The sequence below is a fragment of the Oncorhynchus keta genome, chromosome 34, assembly GCF_023373465.1.
Source record: "Oncorhynchus keta strain PuntledgeMale-10-30-2019 chromosome 34, Oket_V2, whole genome shotgun sequence".
In the NCBI taxonomy this organism is placed as follows: Eukaryota; Metazoa; Chordata; class Actinopteri; order Salmoniformes; family Salmonidae; genus Oncorhynchus; species Oncorhynchus keta.
Window position 1 is genome coordinate 68,819,339 of NC_068454.1, and position 12,500 is coordinate 68,831,838.

At 43.5% G+C, this 12,500-nt stretch overlaps 1 protein-coding gene and 1 long non-coding RNA gene across 3 annotated transcripts in view; both read right to left on the reverse strand.

Annotated features, from left to right (window-relative positions):
• Positions 1–298, reverse strand: part of LOC127915196 (uncharacterized) — a 3,408-nt gene extending 3,110 nt beyond the window's left edge. Inside the window, exon 1 of the long non-coding RNA XR_008090529.1 lies at positions 1–298. This exon is cut by the window's left edge and continues 1,383 nt beyond it. This is a non-coding gene — a long non-coding RNA (uncharacterized LOC127915196).
• LOC118372607 (E3 ubiquitin-protein ligase znrf2-like) overlaps positions 1–7,519 on the reverse strand; it is an 89,453-nt gene extending 81,934 nt beyond the window's left edge. The window contains exon 1 of one of the 2 annotated variants that reach the window (XM_035758541.2): positions 6,380–7,519. In XM_035758541.2, coding sequence (XP_035614434.1) covers positions 6,380–6,800 — 421 coding nt within the window. In that variant the 5' untranslated portion in view covers positions 6,801–7,519. The remainder of the gene's footprint in view (positions 1–6,379) is intronic. The other variant, XM_035758540.2, reaches the window with a different exon arrangement.
• Between the last annotated feature and the right edge of the window lie 4,981 nt (positions 7,520–12,500).

Below are 12,500 nucleotides of genomic sequence, written 5' to 3' on the forward strand. Positions count from 1 at the left end.
AGGGCCTGCTCCACTCAGTCCTTGACTTTGTCCTAAATAAGCCTATATAACACACTGCCTCCTGACCGACAGTTTGAAAGCGCATTGTCCAGCTGATAATCACGCGGATAATTGCCTTGAACCTAAACTATACCGAAACTAATTTCACACATAACAACATATTACATTATTTAATTAAAGTATGATGGGGAGAAAGAGGGAGAGTGAGTGAGTTGATGAGCGAGGGAAAGCGAACGATCATAATTATGTAATCACCAATTGTGAACGAAGAACAGGGCGGGTCATTCTACTGTTTTGATCCATTCTAGATATAATGTTCAGATGGTATGCACCCTATATCAGTCCACCAAACCAAAGCCGTCTTATCAGTCTACTCTGACCTACATGGAGCAGGCTACACAGTGAGAGTGTGCGTAATTGTACGTGCTGAGCGGCTTTCAATATCTGGGAAAATATCCCCATCGGCAGCAGTGTGGAAGAATGTGGCGATGAGGCATGTGGAACCTTGCGTTGGCAAGGGGGGAAATGTCACCATGGACATTTTCTGTTTTTTCTTCTTTTACCCCCTTTTCTCTCCAATTTCATAGTATCCAATTGTTTAGCAGCTACTATCTTGTCTCATCGCTACAACTCCCGTATGGGCTCGGGAGAGACGAAGGTTGAAAGTCATGCGTCCTCCGATACACAACCCAACCAAGCCGCACTGCTTCCTAACACAGCGCCCTCCAACCTGGAAGCCAGCCGCACCAATGTGTTGGAGGAAACACTGTGCACACGGCAACCTTGAGACAAGGATTTCCCTACCTAAGCATGGTGGTGGCAGCATCATGCTGTGGAGATGTTTTTCAGCGGCAGGGACTGGGACACTAGTCAGGATCGAGGGAAAGATGAACGGAGTAGAGTACAGAGAGATCCTTGATGAAAACCTGCTCCAGAGCGCTCAGGACCTCAGACTAGCGTGAAGGTTCACCTTCCAACAGGACAACGGCACTAAGCACACAGCCAAGACAATGCTGGAGTGGCTTCAGGACAAGTCCCTGAATGTCCTTGAGTGGCCCAGCCAAAGCCCGGGCTTGAACCGATCAAAAATCTCTAGAGAGACCTGAAAATAGCTGTGCAGCGACGCTCCACATTCATCCAGACAGAGCTTGAGAGGATCTGCAGAGAAGAACTGTAGAAACTCCCCAAATACAGGTGTGCCAAGTTTGTAGCGTCATACCCAAGAAGACTCGAGGCTGTTCTCGCTGCCAAATGTGCTTCAACAAAGAACTGAGTAAATGGTCATAATACATATGTAAATGCAGTATTTCTAAAAACCTGTTCATGCTTTGTCATTATGGGGTATTGTGTGTAGATTGATGAGGGAATCAAATTTAGAACAAGGCTGTAACATAATAAAATGTGGAAAAAGTCAAGGGATCTGAATAATTTGAATGCACTGTGTCACGCCACCCCGGCCAGAGGAGAGGACAGCAGCTGAGCTTTAGTAGGCCTTTAACTACTGATCATTACCAGGAGCTCCAAACTGAGAGGAGAGGGATCATGGATTGAGACGCTCCAGTTGTTCACTGAGGCAACAAATATGTAGCCTATCTTCTAATATAGGCTAACTTCTACAGCTTGTAGTTGTGTGCTCCGTCAAATGAGCTAAACTTCAAAATGAGAAGCTGTCAAAACTAGCTTTCTGGACCACCACTACTGACCAAAGCACAGACCAAGACACAGTCTAAATCATAGACCCAAAAGCACATGCTCAATACAGACCACAAAGCTACTAGCACTTTAGACCAAGACAGCCCTAAACCCTTGCTGACCACCCCTCCTCTGGTTCATTGTTCAAGACAGTTCAGGGATTTACATAACACAACCAGCCTAGACACCATCAGAAAGCGGTTATGAGGCCAAATGACAAATCAACATCCAAAATGGCTCCCTGTTACCATTTATTGTTATATTTTACCTTTATTTAAATAGGCAAGCCAGTTAAGAACACATTCTTATTTTCAATGATGGCCTAGGAACAGTGGGTTAGCTGCCTGTTCAGGGGAAGAATGACCTTGTCAGCTCGGGGATTTGAACTCTTTCAGTTGCTAGTCCAACACTCTAAGCACTAGGCTACCCTGCCGCCCCATAAGGCTCTTGTCAAAAGTAGTGCACTACATAGCGAAAAGTGTGCCATTTTGGACTCAGACAAATAAATCTTATTGTAGATGGAACATATTTTATAATTCTTTCTACTTCTATCACCAAGAAAATATGGATTCCCTGACACTTTTGTCTTGCCTTGGGGATATTCCATCACTGAGGAAGGAACAAGAACCTACAGTTTAATATTTCACCCAGGAGACAACTCTCTCTAATGCTCTCCTGTCCTTCCATCTGACTGAGCTTATAGCTGGGGGCCATTGGCAGCAGCCAGCCAATAGCGCTGCAGGACGGTGGTATAGCACTATACCTTCAGTAGTGCAATCTTAATGAATACTCACAGGGAGACATTCTACCATCGTTTCAGCCTGTAAATCAAGCCAGCTCGGCTCCAGCTTTCAAACAAAACTTCTCCATGAAACTGCTACTCCATGAAACATCTATTTCAAGTTATTTACTATTAGCTGTCTATAACCACTGTCTGTCTCCCAGCAGTCAGTCATTCACCACACAAAGGAAGACTGTAGGTAGCGCCATGAGGATTTCCCTGAGTCGAGTTTCATTGACAGGACACTAAAATTACAGCCTACTGAGTCTTCTGAAGCTTGTGTTCCCTCCCACCATTCATGTTATTTACTCAGACCTCACTGTGTTTTAAGGGGTAGAGAACAAATATATACATTGGGAATTCAATCTGATGAAATGGGAAGGAGATATTTCAAAGCAGACTTTTTCTTTCTGGGTGTCTGGGCTAGACGTTGGGTCAGGTCGGACGGTTGACCCCTTTATTACGGCAGGTGTGTGGACCTGTTCATCTGCTCCAGGCCCCTCAACGTCTTAGTGGGGGCAGGAAAGGTGTGACTGATAAAATTATGTGATACATGACACCACCTGACACACTTTGTACTACAGGTTGTCCCTGACAACATAAACACAATACTACAACAAGCTAGTTTTCTTCTTTTTTTCACAAAAAAGACAAAATGGTATATTTCCTGTTCTTTCTCTGTTCCAGAATTAGGACCCTCCTGCTTTCAGACAAACACATGTACAGTAATTGAGAGATTGTTTCAGACACTAACAGGTGACTGAAAGGGAGAGTGTTGTGCACACACTTGTGTACTTGGTCTTATTTCCGCCTAATGTGCCTTTTTAAGCTTCCCTCTTACTCAGTGGTCAAAACTGCCCCCAAGCATAGTCTCACAAGGTAAGTTGTGCTTCCACCTATTTTCAGAAATCAAATAAACACATCTATTATTGCTCTAGGCAGCCATGTCATAGGTAAAGTAGGTGTATCTGTGGTGTGGAAGAGCCCATTCAAAGACACGACCAGCAGCACTGCTCCCCTGGGTAAGTTAAAATGTGTGGTAAGGTTAAACAGAAGAGTCGCCAAGCAGCTTTCAGTGGGAAAACCGCCCACTAACTGTATAAATAACAAAAGAAGTTACAGAACACATGTACCCAAGACACACCTCACCTGGCTGCAAGATGCCTGCGTGGAATGAACAGGGTCAAGTTATTCTTTCATGATAATACTGTATTAACAAGACCCTGACTCAGCCACTAAACTATTATTTCATTATCATTAGAGAGAGCGAGATGACGGGAGAGAGGTGGGGGTGTGAGAGAGAAAGCAAGAGAATGAGCGAGAGAGAGAGAGAGACGTGCTCAAACAGCCATAGAGAAAGAGTCCAACACAGTAGACAGAAAGCTTGGTACACTGTGCCTATTTATCCCTTCCAAGGACAACAACATTCTCTCACTCACTACCACCAGTCAAAAGGGCAATAGAACCAAATATAAACACTCATAGCATTCATGGAACGATGCCTGAAATAAACATGGTTTACAAAACTGTGTCTTCAACTCATAAAACATGAAATACACATTGACATGAATAAAGAAAATGCACTGTTGTTGAATCTCAAAAAGCAGAAGTAGATCCCAGCCAGTCAAAATAATGTGTATGTGTGTGTGTGTGTGTGTGTATGTATGTGTGTGTGTGTGTGCATGTGTATGTGTGTATGTGTCTGTGTGTAAAACCATATTCCCCCACTGCTCTCAGACACACAGGAGTCTAAATTCGAACTGTGTTTACATCTGAGTGGATCTGATGTGGTTGAGTCTCACCCTGACAGAACACGCCACGACCCGGGTGCAGGAAGACGGTCGAGAGCAGAGAACAGGCTGGCCTCTCAACACAGAACCCAAGAGCTGCCGGGGAAATTCCATCTGAGCAACCAACGACTCAACCACTCAACGACATGGCTGCTCTGTTTTCACCACAGGTACTCCAGCTATTAACTTACACCACACCATAATACCCAAGGCATATACTGTCTGTAGGCTATATTGTGTGAGAGTGAATAGCTGGCCTGTGGTGCATTAAGATTATTAAGTGACATCGGGGACTCTAGTCTATTCTATTGTGAGAGTGAATAGCTGGCCTGTGGTGCATTACGATTATTAAGTGACATCAGGGACTCTAGTCTATTCTATTGTGAGAGTGAATAGCTGGCCTGTGGTGCATTAAGATTATTAAGTGACATCAGGGACTCTAGTCTATTCTATTGTGAGAGTGAACAGTGCAGCTGAGGTGAAGACTTCTGTGAAGTCTGAACCTGGTTGTTTCCTATGAAACGATAGCAGGGGTTCTGCAGGCTGTGTATATTATGTGAGAGTGAACGGTGCAGCTGAGGTGAGTGGAGGACAAATCCAATTAGTTTTAATTTAATTGCAGCTTGAGATCAGGATGAGTGCATCAAAGAAGGCACAAGGGAGAGAGAAGCAGCATCTGAACGAGCAGGGCTGCAGAATGTGGAGAGAAATTCAATGGGTTGAGTTGATGATTGAATGGCTCAATCAGTTGGTGCTCGATTGTTTAGGTCTAAATTCTAATGGGAGAAGACATGCCTCTTTGACCTGCATGGTCCATCACTGGTCAATCACACGTCCCAAAGACGGCCATGTAACCTTACAAACATCATGGTACGTCCCAACTGGCAATCTACTCCTATTGTCAAAAGTAGTGCACTATATAGGGAATGGGGTGGCTATCGAGATACATCCCGTGTTAATTACTTGAGGCATGTTAGACGAGGCATGTTGAAGCTTCCCTTTCTGAAAGTTAAAGAAGGAGAATCCAGCTAATGGATTTAGTAGTGTCAGTGGCAAGTGAACATTCAGAGCCATGAGAATTGCTGAGCAAATATTCCCCAGACCCAGATAATCCATGTAATTTCTCCCTCTCGTTCTTTCTGTTTTATGATAATTCCACGCAGAGATATGGAGAAAGCAGAGTGAAATGACTTTCTCTAAAGTAATCTCTCTTTCTCTCTCTATCCAGCATGTCTGCATATTTAGCGGCTCACTGCAAAGTAACCACAATCTTTTGTGTGGTTTTCTGGACCTAATCTGTAAAATTCCTAGACCGAGCTAATCCTCCAACAGCATGTCGGGAAGAGAAAGGCAAACAAGCCCTGTGGATGCTGAGTTGACAGTCTGATCTGTACAAGGCGGTCTCACCTTAGACTGGACACAGACAGTAGCCTCATTTGGGACGCGGGATTCTCATATCACTGACTAGCTTGCTCAACAACTACAGTAGTCGGCTGTAACTGACTTTTAACCCACTATTATACCTTTGCTTCTTCAAGGAGATATCAATGTCACTCTGTTAGCTACATCAGGGTCTGCTGAAACTGCTGGTGAGAGTTAGTCTAGTCTGTCTCCCCGACAACTATATGTCATGTGGGATGATCATTGACAGGGATGTAATCATACTGAAGTGGACATGATATGGGTTGTGGTTGCAGAGATCAGATGAATGCTCACCATCGTTCCAAAAAAAGGCTGTTTGGTATCACATTCACTGCTGATAATGAACACTATGGTGTGCACTGTAAAAGTAAATGATGGTGATGAGGAGGAGGATGAAGATGGGGAAGATAAGGAGGAGGAAGAGGATGAGGCGGGGCCTATGCATTCTGACTGTAAACTATGATCATCTAAAATGTTGCAACACTATTATTACACAGTTATTACTACAAAGATGTCTTCAAGTTGCAAGTAGCTGTAAAACTGAGGTTAGGACACATTTAGTCCACACTGGTGAGTAACAGGAGTAAAACACAATGACAGAGAAGGTGACATTTCCGTGAATACAACTGAGAATCAACAAGCTGCACAAGTTGCTAGCTGCATGCTGCTACCTTATTGTCAGCCAGTCTCTTACCTCCAAAAAGGTGAGGCGAAAGGTGTGCTGGTAATGATCCAATCAACAACCGGGGACCCCCTTGCCCCCCCCAGCTGGACCTGTCCCTGTCCCTCTCTGCCTCCTCCGGTGTGCTGCTGCCAGACTCCTGTGAGCTGTAGGCTCCACTGCTGTTGGGGATGTTGATGCCTGACTGGGGTCTTGGCCCTGACCCTCCAGAACTGCCTCCCACGGACCTCGTCCTGGGGCCAATGTGTTGACTGGAGGTCGCTGTGGTTCCCGAGGCCCCGTGAGCCGACTGGCCGTACGAGTGATAGCTCATTGCCATGGCTGCAGTCCTACCGTTCCCATTGCTGGTAGTAGAGGTGCTAGAAGGTAGATCCGAGCCCGAGTAAGCCCTGGTCCGTCCGTTAGCGGCTGGGCTGCTCTGTTTAGCCCCCATGTCGGTCGCTGGTGCCAATACACGTCCACAGATTTACCCTGGAGTATTAAAGGGCTCGTGCAGCACGGCGGCGGTCAGTGAGTGTACCACATTTAAAACGCAAAGCGACACGTACACGACCACCCAGTCCAGGACAGTGATTACAATTTCAATAAATAAAAGTAACTGACAGCGATTCAAAACAGCGGGTTGGAAAGCTGTCCTTATGATGCGCTAAAAACAAAGTAAATACGCATGACATTAAAACTTTGCGACGAGTTCTGAACATGTCACGACCATAATCCAGAATAAGTAGTTGTTGCCATTTTGCAGTTCGAATCTTTCCTCGTCCCGGCTTTTTTGTTTTGGATTAATATGCTTTGGCTGTTGATATCTGAATATTGACTGTCCGCCATACGCCCTCTCTACGAAAGTGAAGAGCCACGCTCCCCACGCTTCCTTGTTAGCCGACCGCAGGCAGTCACAGTGAAACTATTATAATGTAGGAGGAAGTGATGGAGGGAAGGAGATGACAGAAACAGCAGAGCAAAAACGACAATTGCGGGGACGGGGCTCCGTGCGCACAGCACTGAGCACTGACTTGGTTGCGGAGTGAGTCGAGTTTGGAGGCGGATCCTCTGTCTTTGTGCGTCAGGTTACGTCAGCACCAGCAGTGCACAAGCCAAGCGACATCAATAACAAGAGCAAGCCTCACTCAGTAGTGGCAAGTCTGGCCAATAGGATCAAGGACGGTGGGAAAGGACTGAGGCCACTTTCAGTATCTGTTAAATGATATGCATTTGTTGCTGGAAACGAGCGACAAATACATCGAGGCAAACCTGCAAACTCAGTTATGGTTCAGAGCATAATAAACCATAGCCTCTAGGAATAAAATGATAAAATACAGTTTCAAGAATCCATTCACATGCAGGACGTTAAATACTTTTAGGTGACATTTATTGCATAGGCCTACACCCATACTTATCTAGAATAGTAGGTCAGATGGAACCCAGTTAAGACATGACTCTCATTTAAACTACAAAGGGTTAATCCAGGATCAAAATAACCTATTTCACAACATTTTGCATATCATTGTCTGGAACACGTAAAACATTATACAATGTTTCAATTTGTTGATGATGTCACAATGACGAAGATGATGTCACATATTTCTTGTTGATTCATATTTGGGTCTATTCAATGAAGTACACTCACAGCCATTTAAAACAAAACATTACACATAATCAACATTATTGCAAGCACATATTTTGAAAACTAAAATCCCAGTGTCTACATGCATAGAGAATGGTGCAATATGCTAATTGTCTCTGCTTTATTCAAATGTATCACTGACTGTATTGCTATCTGAATGCTGCTATTGCTGGTAATATGGAGAGAATACTGACAGAGAGAGAGAGAGCGCGCACTGATATGTTTTGCTTGTTCGAATCCCCAAGCCGACTATGTGAAAAATTTGTCGATGTGCTTAACCCTATTTGCTGGATAAGAGCGTCTACTAAAAGGTAAATAATTGTTTTGGCCCATGTACAGTACCAGTCAAGGGTTTTTCTTTTATTTAGACTATTTTATACATTGTAGAATAATAGTGAAGATATCAAAACTATGAAATTACCTTTTGACTTGATAAAATAAATATTATGAGACATTATTTGTGACATTCTCGACATAGAAACATTGTACTTTTCTTTCTCAAATTGTTTGAAATTGGACTACATGATCTTATGCTAGAGACAGGGTATTGAACATACTCTTGGGTTCATCATTCAATCAATCACATTTGAATGGAGAGCTTATACCTATGGAACATGCCATGGATGCTGAAACTAGCTCTCACAGTCAGAATTAGACATTCATCCATGTTTTTCAAACGTCAAATTTCGAAGTTGTTGCAAATGTCAAATTTCAAAGTGTTTAAGGTTAAGTTCAGCCATTTACTCCGAAATATTAATTTACATTTTTTAACATCGAAGGGTTAAGGTAAGGGTTAAGGTTTAGGATAGGCTTAAAACAAATCTCAAAAACAACTTTCTATGGCTTTCTTACGCCCATTGACCATCCCTGTCAAAACCGAATCTACTTGAAGGTAACATCCCTCACTGTTGCCTCTAGTGGCCAGTTTCCACATAATCTTCCAACATCTTCAGACATCATGGCTGGGGATTAAGACAGCCTCAGCCAATCTCTCGCTCACAGACGGAGCATGTATGTGTTTGTGAGTGTCACATCTGCGCCCACTACGCCCTCTGGTGTTCATCCGGTGTTGCCCTAACGTGCAGTTCTCCCCCTGTCGACACTCTCTCTCTCTCTCTCTCTTGGTGTGATTGTGTGGTTGGAGACAGGTGTCCTGGAGTCAGAGCAGATCCCTACCAGCTGCAAATCATCCCATAAATCAAGACCTCTACATATACTCATTCCTGCCACCTCCACTCTGCCAGATCGTAATCTCTGCTCAGTCAGTTATCATTCTAGCCTTTTGTCTATTCTCAAGATCCTGTTGCTCTGCTGTGCTGCGCTCGTTTTCCTGCCTTACACCATTTTTGTCCTCTCCTTGCAGTTACCGCTCTGCCTCTGGCTCCTGTCTCCACATCTCACCACCAACCACCTTGCTCTGGATATCACTCACCACCATTACCTTGGATTCCCCTCTGGACCGGTTCCCCTGTTCTACTCAGCCAACTCCAACCTCACTCTACACTCCTGGTTTTTGCAACTCATCTGAGCTACCCCGGTTCTGCACTCCCCATTTCTCTGTGATCAATAAACCTTTTTGTGCATTTTCCCTGCTTCCTCTTCTGAGTCCGCTCTTGGGTTCCCCCCCTTCGATCATCGTAACAGTTAGTGTGCTTTCGTTTGTGCGTGTGCTTGAATGCATGCATGTGTGCCTTTTTGTTTGTGTGTGCAAGCATGTTTGAGTTTGTGCATTGAAGTACATTACAGTGTGGTTAGTCTTCGACCACATTTTCTCCCTCTGCTTAACTCAGCTGTGCTGTATGACCTGCTGGCCTGCTGGCTTGCTGGTCTGCTGGCCTCTCACTCTGGGCCTGGTTGGGTTGGAAGCCTGCTTAACCCTGATCCCCAGTCTGATGCCATTATGGCGACCAACAACACCGATGTATGATGGTAATAAGACATTTACATTTGAGTTATTTAGCAGAAACTCTTATCAAGAGTGACTTACAGTCATAGTAAGAACATTTTTCCTCAAAGTAGCTATCAGCAAAGTTGGAGCTAGTAAGGGTATTGTACATGTAGGCTACAGTGGCTGTATGCCTTGGTTGAGCCGGCTGACTACATGTACGGCTAGACACATACAGTGCATTTGGAAATTATTCAGACCCCTTGACTTTTTACACATTTTGTTATGTTACAGTCTTATTATAAAATGGATTAAATAAATACAAAATCTTCATCAATCTACACAATACCCCATAATGACAAAGTGAAAACAGGTTTTTAGACATTTTTGCAAATACATTAAAGAAACAAATACTTTATTTACTTAAGTATTCAGACCCTTTGCTATGATACTCAAAATTAAGCTCAGGTGCATCCTGAGATTTTCCATAAGATTTTTCTACAACTTGATGGAGTCCACCTGTGGTAAACTCAATTGATTGGACATGATTTGTAAAGGCACACATATGTCTATATAAGGTCCCACAGTTGACAGTGCATGTCAGAGAAAAACAAAGCCATTAGGTCGAGAGAATTGTCCATAGAGCTCCGAGACAGGATTGTGTCGAGGTACAGATTTGAGGAAAAGTACTACAAACAATCTGCAGCATTGAAGGTCCCCAAGAACACAGTGGCCTCCATCATTCTTAAATGGAAGAAGTTTGAAACCACCAAGACTCTTCCTAGAGCTGGCCGCCCAGCCAAATTGGGCAATCGGGGGAGAAGGGCCTTGGTCAGGGAGGTGACCAAGAACCCGATGGTCACTCTGACTGAGCACCAGAGTTCCTCTGTGTAGATCGGAGAACTTTTCAGAAGGACAACCGTCTCTGCAGCACTCCACCAATCGGGCCTTTATGGTAGAGTGGCCAGATGGAAGCCACTCCTCAGTAAAAGGCACATGACAGCCCGCTTGGAGTTTGCCAAAAGGCACCTAAAGGACTCTGAGACCATGAGAAATAAGATTCTCTGGTTTGATAAAACCAAGTTTGAACTCTTTGGCCTGAATGCCAAGCGTCACATCTGGAGGAAGCCTGGGACCATCCCTACGATGAAGCATGGTATTGGCAGCATCATGCTGTGGGGATGTTTTTCAGCAGCAGGGACTGGGAGACTAGTCAGGATCGAGGGACAGATGAACAAAGCAAAGTACAGAGAGATCCTTGATGAAAACCTGACTTGAAAATAGCTGTGCAGTGATGCTCTCCATCCAACCTGACAGAGCTTGAGAGAATCTGCGGAGAAGAATGGGAGAAACTCCCCAAATACAGGTGTGCCAAGCTTGTAGTGTCATACCCAAGAAGACTTGGTGCTGTAATCGCTGCCAAAGGTGCTTCAAAAAAGTACTGAGTAAAGGGTCTGAATACTTCTGTAAATGTAATATTTCAGCTTTTTTTTTCTTCTTCATACATTTGCAAAAATGTCACAAAACCTGTTTTAGCTTTGTCATTATGGGGTATTGTGTGTAGATTTATGATAGAAAATAACAATTTAATCAATTTTACAATAAGGCTGTAACGTAACAAAATGTGGAAAAAGTCAAGGGGTCTGAATACTTTCCGAATGCACCGTACCTCTGCAGTCATGGTAACAGTTACTGATGAGTTTGATGTATAGTTAGATATTGACTGACACAGATTTAATGTAGATTATCAGTGGACATTTTTGCAAAGGAAATCTGCATCCCGAATGGCACCCTATATAGTACACTACTTTTTTTACCAGGGCCCTAGTGCACTATGTAGGGAATATAATGCCATTTGGGAAACAACCATTAAAAACTATGAAGGAGAACCTCTCCTCAGCATTGGCACTCAACCATGAACTAACTGTACTGTAAGTCCTCACATTTCCTTATCTAAAACAGGCTGATTGTCTCCTTCTCCCTATCTCCGAGCTGAAGGTGTATTCCTCTTAGCTGTTGTGGAGGAAATTCCTTGAATTGCAGCAGTTGCATTCCATCATTCAGCAATCAAACGTCTGCCTGCCTTAGAGAGAGAGAGAGAGAGAGAGAGAGAGAGAGAGAGAGAGAGAGAGAGAGAGACCAGTGAAGAACAAACACCATTGTAAATACAACCCATATTTATGCTTATTTATTTTCCCTCATGTTCTTTAACCATTTGTACATCATTACAACACTGTATATATACATAATATGACATTTGTAATGTCTTTATTCTTTTGGAGCTTCTGTGGGTGTAGTGTTTACTGTTCATCTTTATTGTTTATTTCACTTTTGCATATTATCTACTTCACTTGCTTTGGCAATGTTACAGTTTCTCTCAATTGCTAAAACACTAAAACCCATTGGCTGAACAAAGTTCTCAGTTGCCTGGACTCATTTAGCTAATTATGCAGTCTGTTGTCAATACCTTAAACCATTTCACATGATAAAACACAATTTGCAGATCTCACTTAGACTTTTCAGCCAAACTCTAAACACATTCTCATTCTCAAAACACATTCTGTACTCTAATGCACATGTCATCCATACTGGTAAACACAAGTGGCAACAATCAAATGCAAATA